This window comes from Plectropomus leopardus, chromosome 2 (assembly GCF_026936395.1).
Source record: "Plectropomus leopardus strain MGB_pleo_1.0 chromosome 2, ASM2693639v1, whole genome shotgun sequence".
NCBI lineage: Eukaryota > Metazoa > Chordata > Actinopteri > Perciformes > Serranidae > Plectropomus > Plectropomus leopardus.
The window spans coordinates 31,400,610-31,426,617 of NC_142177.1; the positions used below are offsets into that span (position 1 = coordinate 31,400,610).

General features: G+C 39.4%; 1 protein-coding gene across 6 annotated transcripts in view; it reads left to right on the forward strand.

The window, feature by feature from the left end:
* tafa3a (TAFA chemokine like family member 3a) overlaps positions 1 to 25,526 on the forward strand; it is a 173,443-nt gene extending 147,917 nt beyond the window's left edge. For 2 of the 6 annotated variants that reach the window (XR_015779601.1, XR_015779598.1), the window contains 4 exons: positions 7,568 to 7,652; positions 8,631 to 8,757; positions 12,728 to 12,832; positions 13,127 to 20,318. Coding sequence is in view for 3 of the 6 variants with exons in the window: in XM_088090931.1 (XP_087947057.1) it covers positions 7,568 to 7,652; positions 8,631 to 8,713 (168 nt within the window). In the remaining 3 variants the exon portion in view is untranslated. Of the gene's footprint in view, positions 1 to 6,274; positions 7,078 to 7,567; positions 7,653 to 8,630; positions 8,758 to 12,727; positions 13,075 to 13,126; positions 20,319 to 24,489 lie in introns of those variants that run through there. The other 4 variants (XR_015779599.1, XM_088090931.1, XM_088090926.1 and 1 more) reach the window with 4 other exon arrangements.
* The last annotated feature ends 482 nt before the right edge of the window (positions 25,527 to 26,008 follow it).

Here is a 26,008-nt window from a genome sequence, read left to right on the forward strand (position 1 = left end):
TTTTTTGCTCACAGTAAAGATTTTTTATTCCAGTTTTATGTCTTTAAAACATGAGTCATAGGTGTCTGGAATTGGTTTTATGTTTCATGGTTCTAATGATTTTATAATTTGATGAAATCATTTATCCCTTTTGCAAAGCACTTGAGTTTTGAAGAGTGCCCTGTAAATAAATATTAGCGATAGCTGAAATATCAATTCATGAATATACATATACACGTACATATACCGCCCACACCGTAAGCAGATACATAATATATATAGGTGCAAACAAATCTCTCAGTTGCAATATGTGCCTCATATAGTACTATAAGTTATGTCTTCTTTGATGTCCAGCGGTGGCTTGTTGATAAAAAATGATGGTTTGGTTTCACCTCGTGATGAAGTCACATCAATAAATCAGATATCTTAAGACCCTGCAGGCCCTTTCTCGGACAACTCCAGTTGTTGGCTTTTTCTCTGCATGTCCGGGAGCAGCTAGTTTTATAGTCCTGCTGGTAATGTCAGGAATTATAACCCCGGCAGCTCCTGCTTTTCACTTCCTATCAATCAGAGGACAGAAGGCTAAAGAACCGCAGAGCCTCTCCTCGACAGGTGCTACAATGCTTGTTCAGAATGTGTTGAGGGCCGGTGATGGATAGCTGTCTGAGGGGGATTTCTATTTAAGACACAATGAAAATAGTCCTTAAATATACTGAGCCACAATCATGTTAATGATATGTACAAGCTTTAATACAATGTATAATAGCTTGCAGCTTGAAATGTAGTATTTGAACTGCACCATTGTGTCTTTTTGTCTCTTCCTCTTGGCCCTTGTTGCTTTTCTGGTGAAGGACGAAGACTTGCCCAAATGGGCAATTCTCAATACATTTGGAACCCCTGTGTGCGTGCATGTAGCTCATGATTGACGAGGGCGGTAGCTCATTACCCAGTCAGCTCCTGGACCGACTTCTAGGTGTGTTCTGTTGGTGAAGGGCAGCTCATCGGCGCTGTTGAGAGCTGGGATTTCTATGAGATGGTTAAGTTTAGAAGATAAATGATGATCTTGAATCCACATCAGTTTCTAAAACAGAAGGTTAAATTCAGCATGAGACAAAAGCTTTATTGCTCATAAAGTTATGATATAACAATCTGAAGGACTACTTATATTATTATTAAGGCATTAGAACTTAACTGACAATAAAAAGAGATATAATAAAATGTATAAAATATATACAACTCACTGCAAGCTTTGGACAATGGGAGTTTGAGGTGCAGCAGGTGAAGGGGAAAATTGTAATGATGCAGCTGATGTTTAACTGTATTACTGAGGTAAATGCATTTGAAATGTCTTAAGATGGTGCTTCAAACGCCCCTGAAGTAACTTTACATTACAACGACAGTCAGGCCTAAATGCAGGTATGATTGACACCAGACACCAGACTGTAAATAAAGATAGATGACGTGTCCCCACTAACCCCACTAACTAAGTGAAGCTAAAATTATCCCGGATATGGCTGCTGGTATCTCGCACTGCAGACATCATTTGGAGCTGGAATCTGCGGAGTAGCAAATATCTGTGGTGGAGGAGTTCCTGCCAAAAAACACACCAATTTTATGAATTTATTTATCTGGCGTGTACTTTAAGTTTTTGTTTGGCCTATTTTCCATTCAATAACATGGCGGGGCGGCCTTTAAGAACTGCAGACAGACGCCAGGGGGCGATCGAAATTGAAATGTTACAATTTTGGGGAGCTGTCATGTTGTCCATCGTTACAGTCTGTGATTAACACAAGTCGTTTTCTAAGTTTCCGCATGAGTAGCTCACATTAACATTCATACTATCTTCCTACACTACAGCCAGTCTGCAGTGTTGTCAAAAACCTACCAGTAGAAGTCGCTAGTGCAGTGACGTGATCCCTCACTGGCTTCCCATCTATAAACACTGCCAGCAGTATTTGTCAAAACATGCATCCAAACTGGGGGGCTGCTGGCATAACATAATTTAAATATGTTATTAAAAAATTACAAACATGATATGATCTAATATAATCTGAGCTTTTAAAAAAATAATAATATCTAATTATCCATTAAAAGTCACCTTTGACAATTTTTTTGCAGTTTGACATTTACTTATAATGTTTTCTCTTTTTAAAAGAGAAGAGAGTTTCCTTTGTTTTCAGAGGCTTAAATTCTAATAAAAGGCATCTGAATGCAGCACAAGAAAAGTGACAACGATCCAGATGTTAAAGAGTCAAAAATCCGAATACAATAACGTAACCTACTTCAAATTATATTAATCTGTGTGAATTTAACTGTGAAGTGTGAATTGGCACGACACTGCCATGTGCTTTTACACACAATTACAATGGCATTAAATGCAGCACATAATGGATTTCTCTGTAGTTTTCAATTACTATGAAAGAAGTTAGCATAATTCACATGAATGACAGGTTTATTTGCAGATCCTTAACAAGTTGTGCTCTTTAAACTAACTTCCTTCAACTAATTGACACCTGATGAAATATTAAGATGTAATTCAGTTGTGCATGACTCACTTAACTGGTTTTAATAGAAAGTAGTGCTTTTGGTTTCAGTCTGCTTTAAAACATGGCTCTTTTTTACACTCAAAACAAGCTAATGTCACTGAAATTGATCCAAGCTGTGTGTTAGATTTTAGTCCTCCACCCGCGTTGTCAGTCAGATACAGCGTGTTAATAAACTGATTTTTAGAGTGAAAAGACTGTGTGAGATGTTAAGTAGTAAATAATGTGGAAAGAGGAGCTAAATCATTGTATTGATGAACGATTGTTGTTGGGTTTTTTTTGTAGTTCATTAAGACATTGCTGGAGGCCGACACTGACCATGCAATTTACAAATTTAGAGTAAGATAGACAGCTAAAATAACATACTTTAATAAAATCCAAAAGAATCAGACAAAACCATTGCACTCAAAATGGAGAAAAATCCGAGATGCTTAGATTTGTATATATTTATCTAGATAATAATGACTATGCGACACACACAGACACGTGCACATGAACACACGTGAGCCTCAGTAGCTCGGCATCAAAGGTTGGGTCTTGGTATGCTGTCGATAGGACTTTGAACGTACGGCTGACCAGTCAAGTGTGGCCTTTCATCCTGAAGCAGCATAAGCATCAAACCCTAAGGAGCTGCCTTCTGTTCTCCTTATTCCCATTTGTGTGTTTGCTCACCGATAAACCTCAGTGTGACAAACCACAACACAACGGAGTGCTAATTACTTTGATAAGGCTTCACTCTGCTCCACATATTTTCTTCCCTCTGCTATATACTGCACATGTTTTGTTTTAGGTTTTTAGTGTCTAAACTCTTTTATCCCTTTCAAAGCTGCTCCTGCAATTAAAATGATGTTGATATTTGTATATCTTGTGTTTTCACTTTTCTTTTATTAAAAGAGCTCAGAACATGTGTAAAACAGAAAGCGTACACATAACTATGATAAATACAACAATAATCAGCATGGATGTGCTTGTAAATGCATTAATGTGTTGATTATAATGCCACTGCAGCAGATTCAAAATGTTGCCACCAGCAGAAATATGCTGAAGGCCATCTTTAAAAACATTTGCTACTGATAATGTTGTGACCAAATAACGCGATTTAACTGAATGCATGAATGTTTGTCTACTGCCCGCTGCTGCTGCAACGGTAGCAGGACCAAATCATTTTCATATCCTCTCTCACATCGTGATTCCTGAGGATTGTCACATGGAAGTGAAAATTAAATTGTGGCTCCCCGAACAGCGAGCAGTGTGTCTTCAGCTGCAGAAAAATCTCCCTCCCACAAAATATTAGAATTGTATTGCTTGGAAGACTGATTGTGTGCGGTAAACCCCTCGCTGGTTCAACTGGTGAGACCCCGCCAACTGCTAATTGAATGACAGTAATGTGCAAATATTCACGTAGGAACACCTGTTTGTGTTGACTTGATTTGTGTGTGTGTTTTCACAGTGCTTCCTCCATCAGAGGCCAAGTCAAAAAGTTACTTGTGTTCTACTTTTAAAGGGCAAACCAACAAGGAACAACACTCAGAGTATTTTTAGGGTCCTGCTTAAAGTGAGAGTACTCGTACAAACTGCATCTTTCAGTGTTTGAGTTTAATATTCATGAAAACGCCTGAGAATACTTATGCCAGCAGTATGCCATCATGAATAATAATATCCTGCCTGTTTGCACGGAAATCATTGAGCATGATGTTCTTTGCATTACGTCTGACTTCTAGCGGCTCGCCGTCTTCTCATTTTTTGCTGTATAACACCACAGATGTTTGAATTCTAAACATGCCAGCTGGGAATATACACACCTTGAACCTGTCACAGTTTTGACAGATGGGCTGTTGTGAGATGTGCAGCACCAAAACAAGAGTTGTTGTTTTAATGAGAGAGCCACTTCATGAAGTACAGCTGAAATGATTAGTCAATCAATCAATTAGTTGACAAACAAAAACACGATTGAGTCTATAGGAAGAAAATGTTGCTTGAGTGAAATGCCATCATGCTGCATTAAGATAACTTGCAGGTGTACAGCAGGTAGGCTTTTATGTTTACACTTAGTTTAGCTCATTAGCATGCTAACATTTACGAATTAACGCACTTTAGTTTTTGTTCATTTTTTATGTAAAATAAACATCGTTTCCAGCTTGTCATATGTGAACATATACTGGTTTTCTTAGTTTTCTATGTTGGTAAACCGAATATAGTTGGGTTTATATAAACAATTGGTCCAAAAAGAAGCAGTTAAAGCACTTAATGTGTCAGCTGGGGCTGAAAGAGATGTAAACATTTAGAACAATAAATCTAGCAACAAACTAGCGTCTCTGTTCTTTCTTGTGGTAGCCAGTCCATGCATGTGAGTCCCTTTGCTTATCACCGCTGCTCTGCACTGCACTCATACAGCAGATATCACTGATATCCATGTCGTGGACACAAAGCAAGAAACCTCCTGTTTCCTACTCTGCCAGCACTATTCACATTTTTTGGCACTGTTTAATGAGCTAGCACTGTGAGCTGCTAGCCATCGTTATGTTGAGAACTGCGTGCAGACAATCCCGCCCCAAACTCTGACTCATAGATAAGCTCTGTCAAATACAGCTCCTTAAAGGAAACTGTGACGAGCATTTTATACTATTTTTTGGCATTCTTTTGGCCAAACAATTTGTCTAACGATCAAGAAAATACTCTTTAGATAGATAATAATGAAAATATCTTTAGAATCAAACATAATTTGAGCAAAGAATTGATTGATAGTGCAAAGAAGTAGTTTATAGAAATGTCTTCATATTAAAATCTTATCCTGTTTTCTTGCTGTAAAACAAAATATCATAAGTGCTCATGTCAGTTTAAAACAACCAAGTCCAACCAAAAATATGACATCCATGCATCAATCAATCTGCAACTTTTAGCTGCACAGATTCATTAGTTATGTAGCCACAGCACATTACGTCCGTGCGTCTTTGGGTGTTCCTCAAACCTTGTTCTGTTTTCCCCAAACACTGTGGTTACAGCCCGCTGGCTAGAATTTATTGACTTTGAGGAGTGGTATCTGCTTCAGCAACTCGTCTAGATGAAACTAACTGTGAGCTTTCTCTCTCTCTCTCTCTCTCTCTCCCTGATGGTACACGTTCTCAACTATCAACTTAAATTTCTTCCAGTGGTATATCCTCCCTGCCTTTCCTGTTTTACTCCCAAATATGTCACGATACTGACGCTAGATATTCTCAGAATGCTTTTTCATCTAACTGTAATAAGTACTGTGGGTTTAACTATTTCACTCTTCTGCCAGTGGATTCTGACATATTGCGTGTCTGATAGTGAATAGCGTCGATTTTGTTTCAACACTGGGGCGAGCACATATGAAATTTACAGACCTCCCCCAGGAAATATTAAGCATCAAGCACGTTATTTCCTGGATGCACTTCTTTTCCTTGCCTTTGTACCCACTCACATCACTGACCAACCCATTCTCAATCCAAACTCATCCATAAGTGCCACTCTGTCAGTGGTTTCGGCGTAAGAATGTGACGCCAAAACCCACCTTCCGCGTCCATATGCAACGCGTACGGATGTGTCACTTGATTCGTGGCTCAGAGGTGGATAGATCCCACAAACAACCAACAGTCCGCGCTGCTGTGAAAACATACCGCCACTGACAGAGCGGGACCATATGACAAGTTAGGAGTGAGAACGTGTTGCACTGACACAAGCTTCCTCTGATTCCTACCCCTGTTTTTCTTTTCTTTCTCTTTTCTGTCCAGGTCACACGATAGTCGTCTGTTTCCTGGATAACCTTGTTTGGAACCAGACATTGTGTTTCTTTGTCCGATACCGCGGGACATTTGGATATTATGTGTTTTGAGGATTGGTGGAAACCAGGGACCAACATGGACAATAATCATGGACATTCCACCGAACGAATGGAGGAAAAGTACCAGGGGGCATCATATAAGACTACATATCCAAAAAGATTCCTGACTTTAGATCCAGCATCAACAGTAGCTGTCTCTGAACTCTACTGCCCACCAAATCTCTCTTTGTATTATAGTTTTATTCCTATGGACTAGAAGACTCAACCATGAAGATATTTATTGACTAAAAGACTGTGGATTACACCAGAAAGAAAAAAAATCACCCTTAAAATGAAACCACGTGATGTGAAACTTTTGTGTTCTTTTCTTGCCACAGAGCCCCAGGACTCTTGATGCATATCTGTGTTGAAGATCTAGTGAGATCATAAGCATTTTTCATTCCTTTTAGCCTTATGGAGCAGATACATTTCTTCTCTTTCATTTTTTTTTGTTCATTTGAAACTATCAAGTGTTTGGCTTTCTTAAGTTTGTTAGGATGTCAAGTCTTGTTTTCAAAGACAAAAGACGATGCCACAACAGTAAAACCCGGAAAAAAAATGTAACGATAAAGGGTCGACACAGCTGAGTTCTGCCAAATTGTTTTAATGGTATCTGTTGTTTTCAAAGCCTGGTGACTACCATTGATTACAAATGTCAATATTATCTCAATAAATCTAACTCAATGAATATCACTGTTCAAAAATATCTGGGGTTTTTACAGTCTGTACTAAAGCTATTTGTATGTCAGGCCACAATGCTGTATAGCCTGGGTCTTCACCAGGGGGCCCGCAACACCCTCGGGGGTTGTCAGAGTTGCTGCAAGGGGGCAGCCAAATTATTTGATGATTTGTTTTGATTTAAAAGCAGAACATCAAAGATAAAGTGGCGTTTAGTGACATGTATTGGTGAGGATTACAGATCGCAACTAGCTGAGATTTCTCCTGACTGGAATATCTTCATTGTTCATTGTTCAGGAGGTTTTTAGCAGGAGCTGAATTATCCACAGAGATCTCTTCCTCTCCAAAACAAACGGAACAGGTGATTTAAACTGGTAAAAAATATATAAAATAATATATATAATATATATGGAATAAAGCAGTTTAATGTTACAAACCAGAATTTTATTTATGCTGTGTGGCACATTGCAGACAGGCCACTCGCCCAGCAATTGCTAATGTGTGCTCACCTTTCTCTCTGATTCAGATTTTTAGGAGGTTTTTACTGGGAGCCGAACTGTCCAACGAGGTCTTCTCCTCTCCTAAACAAATGGACTTGGTGATTGAAACAGGTAAAAACCCTGAATAAAGCTGTTTAATGTTTAAAAAATCAGTGTTTCTCCCATGCTCTCCACAGAGGGGCTCTGAACAACAGAGGCCAATGCAAAAAACGCAAATGTCCCTATGTAGAACCAGTGTTTGGTTTGTCCATCATGGGCCACTGTAGACAAATGTCTGTGCATGGTGATCTCCAGAGACGAGGACCTGCTCCCTATGTAGATATAAAAGGGTCCTTGGCCTTAAAAACGTTGAAGAATATTGCTGTATCAGACAGGAGCTGCTGAAACTTCAAATTAGAGGGTCAAGCAAATAATTTGCCAAAAAGAAAGGGAGGAGGAGGAGAAAGAGGAGGAGAAAGAGGAGGAGAGCTCACAGCTAATCAATGTTGTGTTCATGATGATACTGAAATGTGAAATTCAGCAAATGCAAAAATAGGCCATGTTGGAAAAATACAAAGGGAGAATCTTACAGCACTGTTTCTTAAAATGAACAGACTTCACAAAAAGCCATCTGAAATCTGGGTCCATGGAGAGCTGATAATTAGCTCTCACCCGAACACAACCCTAATCCTATTTGATGCTTTTCCGAAACTAGATGTGGTCGTCATCCAAGCCTGCTTTTATTGTGTTAAGTTAACGTTAGCCATCACAGACCAATGATTGGTGGTGGGTGGTGGTCCGAATGATTTCCAGTAAGGCGCTTCCTCTTAGAAATCCCAAAAGGATTGTTAGTGCGTGTCATAAAAAGCTTACAGAAAATGAACGTTCAGGCTGGGACGCATGGAGCAGAAGGGTGGGGAAAAGGGACAAAAGCTTAATTCGTGTGGGACTAGAATTACCAGGGGACCTTGTGCGATTTGGACCCCCCTCCCAGTCTGTGTTTTGTACGGCACATTTGCACAGGATGAAACTTCACTCTACACAACACAGAAACACATCACTGTCAGTGATTTGCAGTGTTAACCTCCTTTTTGTCTTTTTTTAATGTAGGTCAAACAAATAGAACAGGTTCTGCCATTACCACATCATCCATCTCATCACCTTTCAAGGTTTCAATCTCTTGTTGGATTTGAGCTGTCTCTCTTTCCGTGAATGGGTTTCCATGCTCTGTAGTAAGGTAAGTCTCCCACATCCAAATGCTGTCAAAAAATTTTAATTAATTGCCAAAGCAGCCTCCACAGTTCTTGATGTTGCTACCACAAATCACAGCAATGCAGATTCCCACAGGGCTAAAATTATCACATGACCTCTGACAAAATATGGAAGTTAATATGTGGTGGAATTTTGATGCTCTGTTCACATGAAATCGGGGAGACGAAGAATCATTTTAACTTTAGTTGACAACAGCAGGATGGTAAAATTAGATGAGGTCGGCAATAATAATAACAGTAGATGGCATTGCCAGTTTAAATATTTTGACTTCTTGCCATCCTTCATCCATCCATTCGTCCATCCATCCATCCATCCATCCTATTGTTGCCTCTCATCCTGAGCACTTCACACTCAGCTGCAAACCGATCCAGTGCATGCTGGAGGTTATGATGTGATGAAGCCAAAAGAACCACATCATCTGCAAAGAGCAGATGCAATTTTGAGGTCCCCAAACCGAACCCCATCCTCATCTCCAGCTGTGCCTTGAGATCCTTGCCCTTCTACGCGTCAGAATTTACAGCTGTATGTTGCCTAGCTCCTTCACACAAGGTAAAAACATGGGCCATCAGGACAATGAATGGGCACTTGTACATTACATAAAATAATAAACACAAAATAAGTTTATGTAATTTCTTTTCTTCTCTTTGTAAGCATTTCAACACTCCATCACAACAGATTATCATGCATGTTTGTTTGTAGCATCTTTGTGCCATCTACCCATCTGCCTAATTCCATGTAAACACAGCAGCAGGGCTGAAACTGACAATTTTCAGTATCGATTAATCTACGGGTCATTTTTGCAATGAATCATTTCATTGCAAACAAATTGTGAAAAATGCAATCACAAAAAAATGACTGAGACAATTAATTGACCGTCAAAATAGCTGCCAGTTACTTTCTTTTTAACTGACCAAGCAATCGTCTTATCGCTGCAAACAACGACAGACAACTGTCACATTTATTACAGATTACTAGAGGTCTCCCAGAAATACTGGCCCAGTGCAACAGGAAAGGGTTATGTCCATCCATTTTGACACACAAATAGTGTATACTGTGATTTATATCATGACTGATATCAACATGCAGCTCCATCTCCCTCTCTGTGGAGGCCAAACAGGTTAGAGGCAGGCTGCTCTGAGGAGGGAGATGTATTTATATTTCACCTGCATGTGACATTTACACCTCAGGGACAGGAAACCATGGCGTATAATACAGGGGCCCCTCCTCTGATGTGATAATAAGAGACTTCTCTGAAGTGTAAATTTTCTCTTTAGCTGTCGTGCTTATGACTCCAAAGACAAACATGAGCGTACCATCTGTGTATGACCAATAATCAAAGTAAATTCCAGAGATGTTGCTATATCTGGTTGATACTGAGTGTGCATAACTCCACACACTGAAGCAGAGAAAGCTTTTGTAAGGATGTCTAGACTCCAAACAAACCACTGCTTTATGGGGAATTTCATATTTTGTAAGTCAATTTCCGTCTGTAATTGAAACAGTGCATTCACCACAGAATGCTCCTTATACTAAACATAATTAATTAAGAAAAAAATGTAGATGGCTCGCTCCCAAAGATCAGACCCGAGGGAGCAGCGCTGAAGGGGAGGCGTGCGGAGGGCTGCTATGGTTAGCGATCCAGGTTGCCTCTTGTTTGGTTAGAAATCATTAAATTACAGTAATGACTAATTTCTCATTCCTGCATGCAATTCGCCGGAGACCACCATGGATTTAATAAAGAGCTGGCGATGAATTACAAACAGCGAACGGCTGAGGAAAGGCTACGTGATTATACAGAGTAATTCAAAAGTGCATTAATAAAACAATACAGAAACATTGCTAAATCATTTGAGATAAAGGCTATTTGCATAATTCATTAAGATTAATCAGACCAGGCAATCCACCACAGTGCTCCGAGGAACAGAGAGGGAAGACATGAATCCAATCCTCTGGAAAAAAAAAACCTTTCTATCTACAAACAATGATACAAATCTACCCTTGGATCAGAGAATTAACCCCTGTGCACTTTACAGCCCCTGCAGTGTTGAAACACAATCCTTCAGTCATTCACCTTTTATGTAGGCTAATATTCTATTAATAATGAAAGATCTTTTCATACCATGGCTCCGCTGGGGTTTGTTGCTCTGCCATAAAAGACCTTCACAAAAGTTGAATGGAAATTTATTCTGCATGTTTGGAAACCACAGTGTGGACCTGAGGGCTGGCTGCTTGACAATTCTGTGTGCGGCTATTGACAGCGGTGTTTCATTCGGTGAAGTACAATGAGTTGGGCAGGATGCACATGGGATGAGTTTGGCTGTGGTCACGGATCACATGCTGTGGATAAGTCGTGCTGGCAGAGGCCACCTGTAAACAATGCGATCCTTATTTCAGTCATGTTCTCTGTCACTGTAATCTTAGGTTTGATGTATGTTGATGTTTAAAGGGACAATTCACCCTCAAATCAAGAATACATATTTTTTCTCTTACCTGTAGAGCCATTTATCAGCCTAGATTGTTATGGTGTGACTTATCAAATGTTGGAGATATCGTCTGTAGAAATGTCTGTTTTCTCTCCAATATAATCCAACTAGATGACACTCAGCTTCTGAGGTTCAAAGGGCCAAAAAAATACTTTTAAAAAACTCAACAGCAATTTCTCTTTCCAGAAATCATGGTCCAATTACTCCAGATAATCCACATACCTTGTTGTGACCTGTTACATAAGAGTACTATTTTCTTTCTACCAAAATGCATCTGCCAACAGTATCACCACATCAACATATTGTCATACAGTGGTTTGTATGATATCCTACTAATTAGCACCCTGCGAATGATGTTATATACTAAATGTAAATTTGCGTAGCTTCGGTTTAGGTTAGCAAAGTTACTTTGCTTGGGTTTAGAAAAAAAACATTGTGAGGACTTAATTTAAGGCTTCGGGCGAAGGTTAGAAACATTGTGACGACGTACCTTAAAATGACTCAAATCTGATTTAAAGGTTACAGAGTTCTGATCACAGGTCTCCTTGGAAAGTCTTGGGGGAAAGTTATTATGGATTATTGTTATTATGGAGTAACCGAGTCGTGATTTCTGGAAAGAGACATTGCTGTTGAGTTTGTTTAACATTTTTCTTTTTTTTTTGGCACACAACACAAGCCAAGTGCCATGTAGTTCCATATTTGAGAAGGCAGACATCTCTACAGCTGATATCGCCAACACTCAGCAACCCACACAAAAACAATCGGGACAGATACATAGCACTACAGGGAAGAGGGAAAATATGTATTTTTGATTTTGATTTTCTGATTGTGAACTATCCCTTTAAAGTTCAAATCAGTATATTTGCAAATCACTTTGCTAACTTTGTTGGTTTTGTTCAGTTCATTCCAAAATTCATGGTTACTGACAGTGATCTTAGTTGATTTTTTTCACATTGGATCACATTACCACAAAGTTTGGCAGAGTCTTCATTTCAGTGCTCAAGCTGTTCAGTGCAAAGTTAGCCTATTAGCTACAATCACCGTTTATAAGGTTAATAGCTCAGCACTCAACTAAACGGGCAGAGTTAACATGTCATGATTGTTTATGTGGCTTTTGTGGTCCTTTAATGGGCTTTTAAGCACGAATTAATGTGCTGTGAGGCCAGAAGAGCTGACAACCGTGCTGTCAGTCACCATTAAGTGAAGCTCCACTGCAAAAAGCTCCTGATTCATTCAGTCTTAATGCCAATTCACAACGGTCAGTTCAGTTTGATGATTTGGTGTCTGTAGCTTAGATTAGCACAAAAACTGGAAACAGCTAGCCTGGTTCTGTCCAACAGTAACAAAATCTGCCGAATAGCACCTCTAATGCTCATTAATTAACACATCTTGTTCGCTTAGTAAAGCCAAATAAACACCAAAGTGTAAAAATGACAAGTTGTTCTTTTTCAGGGAGCCAGACAATTTTTTGGACAGGATCGGGGACTTCTTGGAGTTTCCACTGGCAACATGATGGTGACGACAGGACTCCAGCTCCCAACTCCCTGCTAAGAAATAGTCAGTACACAAGTGTCTGTGCTAAGCTTAGCTAACCGGCTGCTGTTGATAGTTTCATGTTTACAGCTGAGAGTGATATCAATCTTTTCATATAAATTGGCAAGAAAGTACATTAATTGATAAGGAAAATTGTAAAAGTAGTCCTATAATAACATTTCATGTCTATGCTGATAATTTTAAAAAAAGATATTTAGTGCTCCATTTCAAATCAGTATCTATTTAGAGGTGGTAAAAAATGTTTTAAAGTAAATGTCCAGACTTTTGTTATTGTTTAATTGTTGGTTTTGTTGACAGACATTTGCCTGCCCAGTCTTAGGTCTCCACTGGATCCTGAGCCTCTGAGCCACCAAACTTCACATGGGTCAGGTGGGAGCCAACATAGCTAGCAAGCAAAGACACTCATTTGACAATCAGCTGGTATCACAGTCACGGTGGCAGAACGTATTGTTGCAGGAACCCACCAGTCGATGTCCTCCCCAGGTCGCCCCAGTGAGCAAGCAATTTTGTTTTGACCGTAATACCCCTTATTATTGTTGAGTATAGCTGCATTTACACTGCCTGTTCAAGGCGGGCATATGACACCATCATGCTGCTTTGCCATTCTGTATATAACGTACCTTCGGAGTAAGACCCCAGGAGGGGTGTCAAGTTCTGATGCAAATTTAACATGGTGGCCAAAAGTGGATTCCACCGTCCAGGTCCGTCACGTGACCCCACTGGCCCCTTATTGACTTACATTGAGAAAGAGATGTCTGTAAATCAGTTCATAATTTTTTGTGAAAGTCAAAACCCCCGGGAAACAACTCATTTCACTATCTAGCTTTAAGCCATCCAGTTCAATAACATTTGTGAATCCTAAAAGAGCCACAAGATTGAATTTTTCAAACGGCCATTCAAGCTAGTGAAGCGTTAAACCGTAAGTCTCTTTCTGAAGTTGCCTGCTTGGGCACATCCGGACACTCTGTGCTGTCGTAAGTCTCTAGAGCATATGCTTTATGGGCCAGTAGATTTTGATATTTTATACCTGGAAAAATGTAGGAATAGGAATGAACGAGGCACCGCCTCTGTGACTGTATCCAGACTTACACCAGATTCAGGTGGGGTGTAGTGCAGTAAACAGAGAGTAGCAAAATTAACCTCTAGACCTATAGATGTGTAACCAGTTAAAATATTCTCAGAGGTTTATGGTGGTTCACCAGTTAACGGTTAATTGTTGACACCATTGATTACAATTTTCCTCTTAAATAATTCATCACTTTCCCCAAGTTTTGTTCCGATGCACATTAAACTTCTCCAGTGTGACTCCTACTAATGAAATTCTTTGAGGTGGGTTAATGTATGTAGGTTATTAGCTCATAGCTGGTTTCATTGCAGGTTTTACAGACTGAAGCCTCTGAAGCTGTTGATTAAAGTCCTCCCACACCTCCTCCCTGGAATAAATTCCCTGGTCGGCCATCTGAAATAGAAAATATTAGTAAAATGGTATTTTCTAGCTCTGGTCAGGGAGGTGCACACATCTTATTGGAATTAGATGACCCAACTCACCAATCCTATTTTCAATGGAAGGCCAATACGAGAGCGAAAATTCAGTTCAACCCTATCTCAGAGCTGCAGCTCTATTTATAGTATTTCTCTTTTTTTTTTTACTGAGGAATTTCTCAAATTAATTAACATGAAAAAAATATGTGAAAATAAACTGAAGAGCACTAACAACCAATTTGTTTTTCCGGCTTATCTAAATCAAATGTGATAGTAATCATAGATTGGTGGAGACAATGTTCCTTCCCCCAAAGAAAAAAAAGAAACAAACACAATGTGGATTTAGATCTAAATCACTAAGGGTCCTGCACTTTATGAAATGTGCACACAAGAAAACAAAGCTCTCAGTAACACAAACACCATCTGCCGGGTTTACCAGGGCTTTATCTCGACAGGATGAATTAGTTTGAAAAACTGTCAGATACACCAAGCAAAATTAGATTTTCTCATTTCATAATGAAAGCTGACAGGCTGTAATGAAAAAATGCTCGATCTTGAAAACAGCCAAGATGAACTGTAAAAGTCAAGCTGGAAAAACTTTCCCATTCAAAAAAAAAAAGAAGAAATCTAATTGTGTTATTCTCTCTTTTCAATATCTGGGGTATTTTTCGTCCCTAAATTGGATGTTCTAATGCAGTTTGGATCGCGGTTTGATGTTATTTCTGACGGCTGTTTGTGTTATTCTCATCATCGGTAAGCAGTTTATTTTGAAGTGAGTTGTGCCTCCCTCTTTCTCTCTCTCTCTCTCTCTCTGCACACTGCTGTGACCTGAGGCATAATGGGATTATCCTGCTCAAGGCAAGACGTAGATGCCTTGAATTCTAATATCAAAGTATTCCTTGCTGTACCTGACACCTCCTCCTCTCCATGTTTCTCATGCCTGACTGGACTGAGAGGCGATTAGCCCATGATTCACGTCAGCCTGCAAGCTGTTTCGGCAAGTCATTCACACATCTTGTTGAGGCTTCCTATTCAAAGTTGTTTTTTTCCTCCTTTTTTTGTGGGTATTTACAACAGCACATACTGTACCTTCACATGCACCAACAAGCCAACTATGTGAAGCAAGTGTCAGCTAATCATACTGGGTTTTTTTTTTCTGCAGCCCAAGCTGCAATCTGACCGAGCTGCCCTGCTCAGCAAGTCTAAGGCTGTGCAGTATCCTATAGGCGCCCGTGTCCAAGTATGGTGTTGACAAGACATTAGTGCTGGCCGGTGCATTTGCTCTCGCCCCTCATCAGAGACACTCTCAGCTCCCACACTGCATTATCACAATGCCCTCGGGTCAGTGAAAAGGCCTGTGTTGTAATTTGAAAAGGAAATTATCTTTTGTGGAACTTACTCAAACAGACCAAAAGTAGGAGAGGGGAAAAAAGGAAGAGGGCAGGGGTGAGTGGGTGTCTATAGGCAGGGGGAGTTGATAGAAAGGTGAAAAATACAACTTCCTCTCTTGGCAACCTGCGAACAGGTTAATGGGAGTGAGGTTTGCAATGAGCTGATATCTATCTGGATGGGCAGAGGGGGAGAGGCAGAGACACACAAAATGACATTCTGATGGATTTCTAACTGCCTTTTTTCTCCTTGGCCCCATTTTGTGGCTCTGCATTTATTTATTTATTTACCTCGATATCGTTGACGCCGTAAATAGCATCCATTTCTTTGCTAATGTCCAGGTTACACTACACCAGCAGCAGGGGCAGCCCCAGTGCGGCATCTGATGATTGAGGGGACTAGCAGATGATGCTCGGAAAAATTAAAGTATCTTTATGTTTTCTTTTAGAGGTAGCTGGGGTCAATGGACCAGCATTCTGTTAAAAGGGATCCTCCATTATGTTTGTGGTGTGTAAATGTCCTTCATTGTGTTGAAATGGAGCTAGGTTTTTTTAGCCACTTTGGTCTAGAGGGAAAAATGTCAACACCTAATGGAAGGATCGTCATGATGTTTTGTACAGCCACTCATGAAGAGTGATAACTGTAATGTTGTCATGCAGCACTATCCTCTTAAATCACAATTTATGATCAAATAAACTAATGACATTCACATGAATTTGGGTTTCCGATAGCAATGGCATGATCCACACTGCTTTGCCTTTCTCTGCCTCTAAAGGGCTTACCCTGAAATCTGCCCTTACGATAACCAGTCCCACTCCTCCTGCCTGGACCTAAACAACCTGAACAAAGAAGGCAAAGAGAACTAGCCAATCAGAGGGACAGTTGGGCGGTTCATGCCTTTGCTATCCAAGGTGGCGCCAATTAGCAGAACTGGATTCAGCATTGCCAGAGGAGCCGGTTAATTCCTTGAAGAGTTGCATGGCATGAAGCCAAAATGGTTCAACTGCTGTGTATAAAATTGCTCAGACTATCCAGGGTTGATCAGCACGAGTTCTGTGCTGTGCAGCCCTCAGAGTATGCGAGCTAGAGACTCATGGCGGCCAAGCGCTGCTGAGCGTCTAACTTTCGCTGACCAAACAGCTAACTTCTGATTTTGTGTTCCTGCTAACTTAAATGGGGATTTAATAATTTGATCATGCAGCCCTCCTAGACTTACTAAATGTTATTGGCCTGCATGGATCAAATTGTGATAGTGACACAAGTCATTTTGCAGGGTTTTGACACTCCAAAAAAATGTATCCGCTGATATGCAGACATCTTGTTTGCCATGTAAACTGGGGAAATGTCTTTTCGGGACGTGGGGCATCACGTGACGGTTTAATAATACAATTTGGCCATAATGAAAACTGGCTTTAAAGCTGGCACATTTCCTGGGCAAAGGCAAATTATTTGCCTACCATCACCATGCTAACTCACCAAAAGAAGATGATGAATGTGATAAATATTATGCCCGCAGCATGTTAGCACACTGTTGTTGGCATTTAACTCAAATTACTAGGCAAGAGTGGGATATTAAGCATGGTCTGATATGAACAACACTTGGTGATATCAGATCATGCTGGATATTGTAGAATTAAAGGAGCCATAGATTATAATTAGTGCATATCTTTAATGATGTACAGTCTAAGCTGAGTTTGCCTGCAAATCACTCCAAACATGGAGGTGGTTGACCTGTCAGCTAGCAGTGCGTGTAGCGTACACAGTACCAACAAAGGCAACAGAAAAACAATGTTAACCTGGTGAGACTGGAGGATGGGTGCAATGCATTTTGCGAACATAACTTCCTTAGGAATAAACACACAGGGACTCACACACTAACATGCACACACAGTCAGACTGTCTACCATAACAGTGACAGAGAAGTTTGGATCACAACACACACAGAGGGAGTGTGACTTCATTCTCAACTCAGGACGCCTTTACTACTCTATATCTTTACACAGCAAACAGTTGTTTGGAGCTTTATTGATGTTCTGAATGACTTACAAGCTACTGCAGCTTTGATTTGTGAGTAAACTTTTATGTCGGCTCCATTTTGATAAATATATGACAAAGCACTCACACCATCTCAAAGTCATTCATGTAGAAGTAACACAGTATTAGCAAAAGCTGAGTTCAAGTCTTTATTTGTCAGAAGTACAGCAATTACAGTGGAGAAGTTGTTGGCAATGAAATTATTGTTCTTAGGCCCACTCTAGAAATGCTACTACAAATGTATTAAAAAAAGAAAACAGTGAAAAAAGACAGAATCCAAGACAAGGACACGAAACACAAAAAAGTGCAGAAAGTGGGAATCCTCTTGCTTGATGTCATTTTAAGATAACTACATCTGCCAAATATAATGCTCAGAAAATTAGATTACCCAAACACACTCGAGGCTGTTTTTTTAAGGCTGAGATGAAAGATTAAACTTTAAAGTGAAAAACATGAGGTCCGAGAGAGTTCAAACTTGTTTAAAATGTTTAATTCAGATCTATCTCATTTGATATGTGGGTTCGTTTTTCACCACATTGGGACAGACTGAAGTTCACGTACCACCCCGCCACAGCCATATGGAAGTGTGCAGGTGGACCTTGGTGATTAATACAAATGATTTATCAAAGTAAATAGCTCGAGCTGCTCACTCTCCACTCGGAGCCAAAGAATGATTTAAGATCCGTGGCCCATGAGGTACAGGGGAACTTCCTCCAACAGATGTTCTTGACTAATTACCTATTGTAGCACAGATCCCACAATCCCTGAGTTCCTCTGTTATCTTCCGGTGGGAGCCTGGTCATCCCTGTTTCATATCCTTGGCTTGGTCTCCACTTACCTGGGGCACTCCTCTCCATCTGTGAAGGGAACTGGAGAGACACAGAGTAGCCCACCAGCAACATAAAGCGCCGCACACACACCTTTAGCTGTCATTTTCAAGTGCAAACACCCCTCTATCCTGCTGTTTAAGCTCAACGGGAGCGGCGTTATATAAAGTGCAACAGTCTACAGCTGTTATGTTTAAGTGTGCTTTGCAAAAACACAGCTGTAGCGAGGTGTACGGGACTTTGATGAAGCCGTGTAGTTATTTATGGAAACAGACCTTTGAACATTTATGCTGTTTAGGCGTTTTAAAGCAAACTAGTTATTCATTCAAATGAAGCATCCAATTCAACAAGTGTAATAAATTCAGCAAGGGCGAAAAAGTATAACACCGAAAGAGAGAATTCCACCATTTGTAAGCCATGCGAGCAGGTGTGACTTGATTCAAAGGTACTTTCACTGCGGTGTGCAGAGCTAATGCTGTGTGAATCCCTTTACAAAAGAGTTGAGCATCTCAGATGAAAATGAGTTTTCTGCTCATAACACCGTTCTCTACGATCAGCATGTTGGCACATTTATTCCCGATGAATAATTGAACAAAAAGAGCGTTTACATGGAGAGAAAATTGAAACAGTGTGCATGCTTTTACAAACACAGCTTGAATATTTCAGCGACGGAAGGTCAGAGAAAAATGGCGGGTTTAGCTATGTAACATGAAGCGACAGAATAGGTCTGCTTCTGTCAGCTGTCTGAGAGTCCCCAGCCTTTACTAGCCTCTTCTATTCGGACTAATGGACTACAGCTGGTTGAGAAAACCCTCCCTGTACACAAAGAGAGAGAAAGCTCCAGCAGCACCTTAGACAACCCAGGCTACAGCAAAGCAGAGCTAGAATGGATTAAGATATGCTTGGCTGCCTTTCGCAGTCCTGTCAATGTGGGCTGTGGCTGTGGGCTGGCACAGATCACAGAGACGCAGGAAGGTCATTGCCGCTGGGAAAAGGAGGCAGTGAAAATATTGTCCTGACAAGATGTAGAGTGACTTTTGCAACCCGAGGCTTGTGTTTCAGATTAAACCGTGTTGGCTGATAGAAGAGATGAAGTCAAAGGAGGTGTGAAAGGGGGACTTGAAGGGTGTTGATGCCGCCACCTTTGAATTCGCAGTCACCGCCTCTAAATCAGTTTGGTTTTTTTTGTGTTGCGTTGGATGCATGATGAAAGAGTGTTAAATTTTCTGCCAGTCTTTAATGAGTTTTCACCTCTGGACCCATGGTGTTAAATGGATGGTGACATGTTATTCTGCTCATTACTTAGTAATGATTTACAGTATTTCATCAACAAAATGATATAGTTTTATTATATATTATGCATGGTATGTTTCATTACACAATAGGCACACTAATTCCAGTGATATATCAGCTACCATAATATATCTCTGCAATGATCTGTATCCAAGAGGCATCCTCTGGGGCTGAAAATTTAAGCTAATGTGTAAGTGCCAAAACTGCAGGTCGTTGAAAGGCCACTTTATGCTGACTCCAAAAGCAGTCCCCATAGACCCCCATGGAAAAAAGCCCAACTTTACAGCAAAAATAAACATATTTATAGCCTGGTGCATAAAGAAAATCTTTTGCCAGTTTTCCCTTCTCTATGGGGATGATTTTGAAAAAAAAAACCTCACCCTTTTAAATGTTATTAAGGCTTATGGTCGCGCATAATTAAGGGCAGGGCTGTTTTGACTGACAGTATGTGTGCCAAGCATCATAGTCACTTCGGGTCAACTTTGGCTGGATGGTGATAGCTGAAAAAGAAGAAAAACGAGTCCACAAACCTGGTTTGCTATGTCTATTATTTTTTTATACAGTTTTAGATGTCTTAATTAAATCTAATTTTTGATTGTGGCCCTTATTACACATACAATTACTTGATCTTAAACCCACAGTTGTATTAGCCTGTCTTTGCCTGTTTAAGCCCCAATATTCATTAATTCATATTTGGTTTATTTGCTCATGTCAGTGTGTAATTTCCAAAAATACAGAAACCCATAATACGATTCTTCTCACAATACAGGAGCAAAAGGAGGAAAAACGTATAATACCCACCCCTGTCTTACTTATATTATAGAAGCTAAACACACACACAAACACACACATATATACATGTATATATATATATATATATATAGTTCGAGTGAAGATGTAAAACTTTTAAAATGTGTCACAAATAAATAATGTAATTAAAAAAAGTAATTTCCTCAAACAGCTGGACACTGTAGTTTGTAGCAAACATAACTTAAACAGGAGTATAATGATATATTTGTTTTAAACTGTTTTCAGCCACGTATTAATAGACTACATGAAATAATGAACATAACTACAGGATTAATCGCACCGCAATTAATGCGTTAATGCCAGCAGCCCTAATTAATACATATTTGGTGCTCTTGTGAGTATTCACAGCAGCAGGAAGGTGAATGAATAATTGTTTCAAAAATAATAACAGTGCCTACGTTCATCCATACATCCGTATGATGAGGAGACATGTCACCCAGTGCAACAATGTAGCTCACTGACATGTTTTTAATATATTTTTGACAACAATAAAGAAAAGAAAAACTCTATATAAGGCTTTGATTACACAGGGGATATACTTGTTAGGAGGATCAATTCATTGTTTGTTTGTCTCTTTTCATAGAATTAGTTGACAATAAGAAAATATATAAATATTGCTCAGCCTTGTACTTTAAACAGATCATATTCTTTCATAATCCTGCGATGCATTCCTCTCCTGTGACAACCATTGCTGTCCCATGGGACGTCTTGTCTAAAATTTAAAGAAATGATCTGAAAGTGTTATTGTTATTAGAGCGTTCTGAGTTGTTAGATCTGTTTGCGTGCTGTATTAAAGTACCTACTTTGTAGACCAAACAGACTTTTGAATCAGATTTCCAAACAGTTCAGCATAAATCTCCTTTTTACTTCATGAATTTAAAGCGTGCAGATTCATTTTAGATAGAGTGTATCCTATAATAGACCAACGCTTCGTCGCTTTAGGGAATGCTTTTTAACTGAGTAATGTTTCATGCTCCTCACTGGTTCACCCCGGCTTGTTTTTTTCTTTTATCGCTCATTAGGCCTGCCAGTTATGGAACAGTCATGCAGGTCCTCCTGTTTATTTCTCCGTGCATTGGCAGTTTAGGTGCAGTTCTGGCATGGTCCAGAAAGGGCTCGGCAGCACTCTCCATTAGTTTGGCTGATTCAGGGTTGTTAGCCATTTTTAATTTCCCATTAGACCGACAAAAGCTCTATTCATGTTCTCTCTCAGGTAACTCATTAATTTGCTGTGATGCATATGAGATGGTGAGTGAGGGCCTCTTGCCAAGAGTTGGTTAGCGTTTTATGCATAAAAGAAATACAGAGTGTAGCAGATGGTTACATTAGGGACTGATGATACTGACACAATGCAGCGTGTGAATATGTCTGTGTATTCGTGTGCGGGTATGAATAAATTACACACACTCAATGTGTGTGTATTATATTAGGATATTAAGGGGTGATGATGTGTGTAGATCCCATATTTCATGTCTTTCCTGTATCTGCATGTGTGTATGGTATCGTGTATCCAGGTTGTTTGTGATTTTTTGCTGCTGACGAACCACTCCTGTCTCCGCAGGTTGGGAATGAGTTTGTACAACTATAGAGAATGAAAGCATAAAATATCAAACATCGAGAGATGCTGCGGGAACAAGAAAGGGAATGTTTGCTCATGTAGATGCCACATTTTTGCCTATAGTGTCAGAACAAGTGAGTCCTGACAGACGGCTGGGTGGGCTCCACACTGCAGGACTTCACTTTCATTAAACTCCATGTGAGTCTCAACACGTTTGCCTTTGTTCAGCCTGTTCTCTGAACATTACTGCCATTTTTCACTTTGCTGTGTACAGTCTGAGCACCTCCGCATGACTCCGTTTTATAAACGCAGTGTAAGGCAAGTTGGCTCTGTGGTGAATCTAATTAAGTGATACAGTCTCACAGTCGTGGACAAATGCAACAAACCTAATCACTTTAGCTCATGTGAGCCATAATAAATCTAAACTGCCAGGGCCGAAACTTAATTATTATTTTTGTTATCAAATAATCTATAATTAATTGCCAAACCATAAACTTGTGGAAAAATGCCCATCAAGTTATCCCAAGCTCCAGATTACATCCTTAAATTCTTCTCCTGCCAGCAGTCTAACACTCAACAATACTTAATTTACACTTTTGTAAACAAAGAAAAGCAGCACATCTTTTTATTTGAAAAGCTTAAAAATTCTTTATTTACAAATGACCAATGTTTCAGTACAATTTTGCAGCGGTAAAGGTTTTGTTTCAACATTGAGGGGGACACACATGAAACAGGGGGGTGCAGGTCCTTCCCCAGGAAATTTTGGGCGTCAAACACTCAGTTTCTTGCATGTTTAGCCCCATTTCACTCCCAACTCATCAAATACCAACATTTGGTCAGTGGTCCTCGGTAGAGGTCACTGAGGCACAGAGGCATTCCTAGTGGCAGTGTGAAACACACCCGGTGCCAACAGTCTCTGATGTTGGCAACACACAATTGCCATGGTAAAATAAAAATTTCAAAAAAAAGAGAAAACCTGCAGTGGAAAGTAGAAAGTGCAGTGTATGGGTCAAACAAACTCCAGACTTTCACCTGGGAGGCAGCTGTTGGTGTGCCATGTGAGACCAAATGTCAGTTATTTTGATAACAATGTAGTGTGCCAGAAAACTGTACATTTTCTGTGAGAACAAAACTGTATTTTTAAAGACACAATAAATGTAACGAGCAGGAACTGATTCCAAAACTGATGCAGAAGGGTACCTGGCAGCCCCCACAGGGACGCTGACCAAACGTCAGTATTTGACGAGTTGGGATGAGAACGTGTTGACTGTCCTCTCCTCCTTTCATTTTTTGCCAGTGACACAACACACTGGAGCAACACACTGGCTTACATTCAAGTCTTTGAATGACAATTTTATTCCAACAAATGAATACGGAAAGATCAATGGACAAAAATCAGATCAAGTGAGAAGCTGATGATTGATTGACTGAATCCATGTTGTGCTTTTCCACAATTTAACCTTGGCAGTGTGGAAAAGATTCTGCTAGTTTGTAAGACAACAGAATTAAAGAAAACAACAACACAATATTAGTGTTAATGATGATGAGCAGAAAAACTAAATGAAATCAGTTTATGTCAAGGGCTTCCGTGGACAGCTAATATAAAAATCGATGTAAATTGACTATAACTTTATAATAAAAAGTGCATTATATCTGCAGTGACCCACATTGACTGTTTTTTAATTAAAAGGCCAATATGTGCAATGTAGTATACTGTTTAAAAAATGCGCCTCACATTCAATGGCTCCTCTGTGTTGTTTTTGCTCTTGGTAGTCTGAAAATTACAGCCCACCTCTAAAAATGTTGAAAGGTATCCAAGGCACCAAGGCAGAATAACTTTATTGAGTGCTCCAGTCAGAGGAATCTAAGAGTAAAAGCTTGGATGTCACCAGCGAAAGTATATTCAAAATGTCAAAGGTTGATTGTTCGGCAAGTTGTAGTGCAAAATGGAAATGTTGAACTTAAGTGAGGTATTTGGTTTGAATCTATCATACAAACAGCCTCTACAAAGCATTAAAATACGTACCTTCGTAATGTGCAGCCTTCTCAAGGATGGCGAAAATATGAGATGTGAAAAAAGTAATCAGTGGGAAGATGAAAAGAAGCAAAGGAGCCCTCATGGAAGAACCTCAAAGGGGCTGGAGACATTGCAATTATAGAAACTATTGACTTGTGTTTCCCAAGGTATGATCAATTGCAGTGAAATAATGACATCTCTGTGTTGTTTTGACCCATTCACAGTGAAGGCAATTTATTTTGTGTGACAGGAGGCTTGCAAGGGACAACACAGCTGATGTGTGCCAGAGATCAGGCAGAGGAGAGTTTTCAGCTGGAAAGACAAAGCAGAGAATCCGACGAAGGTCATTACTTCTGTACATCGGTCGCTTTTAGGATGTGTCATATAATGTTTTTTATTATTTATTTTGTAGTAGTCAGCCATTCTGGGGATTTTCTCCAGGGTAAATAGTAAATAACCTGTCCTAACCATGTCCTCCTCAGACAAATTTCGGTCATATTTAAAACCTGGATCAACTTTCCTCTTCTTGTGTTGCATTCAGAAGCCGTTCACTAGTATTTAAACCTCTTAACCATGAGCAAATTGGCTTGTTTTCTTGCAGAAACATGGGGAAAAAGGCAATGAGCAATATGGCAAGAAATGTCCTGCAAATTGGAAGAACTTAGTAGATTTTTGAAAAATCATTTCCGAAAAAAAAACGAGGAAAAAATGTCCAGAGAACTATATTTTTTAATTAGCATAACTATAAATTTAAAGGAATTACTATACCTTTTTTAGTTTCTTGTTTCGGTAATTTCCTTGTTTATTTTTTTTTTTAATAATCATTTTCTTTGTTGTTAAGTCTGCTAAGTGTTTTTATTCCCCTGTGTTTTTAAAAGAAATCAAGCCAATTCGCTCAGGTTTCCAAGGGTTAATAGCTGTAAGACGTTGGGAACACAACTCCACTCATAAATGATATACAGTGCTCTTTACAACATAAATACAGTGCACATGAACATGGCCTTTTACCATAATTGCTCATTGCTTTTGTATAGTACAAATATTGTGCATGTGACGACAAATGTAATAATAAATGTATTTATCAAAATCCTTCAGTAGAAACAACATTTCTTGTCAATATTTATTGGAAATCCCATTTGGAAGGAATTAATTGTCAAACACTGTAGCTCTTGTCTCGTATATTTTATATGAAAGAAAGAACAAATAAAACACGTTTCATGGCCACTAATATTACTCACTGTTTTAGTTTTCAAAATATTATTAGTTTCCATGACAATATGAGACACATTATTTTTCATTATTTGGGAGGAGTCATTTTTCATAAACTGTTTCTTTTATTTTGATTATTTTCTTTCCCTCTTTCTCTCTTATTTGGACTCATTTAAATTCAATTATTTATTTATTTATTTATTTATAAAAAAAATCCTTGCTCATTCAAACAGTCAAAAAGCAGCCTAAGGGACTGTTTGTTATTTATGAGGCAAAGGGGAGGGACTAGTTTTTATTTTGACTTAGGGGAGGGACATCCAACTTTATTTTAAATACCCTCTGAACCCTAAAACCTAACATTGGGTTTGAAAGGTATTTTTTCATTATAGATTGCCAAAATAGAACCACTTATCATAGTGAGAAAAAAACCCTGAAAATATCATTGCTGTTTGTTTTGGTAATACGTCTTATTTTCACCCTGTTTGTATGTTACATTGGCTCCAATAACAAACATTTGTTTGGAACATATAAAAAAATCTTATTATTTATGGTGAAGGGAG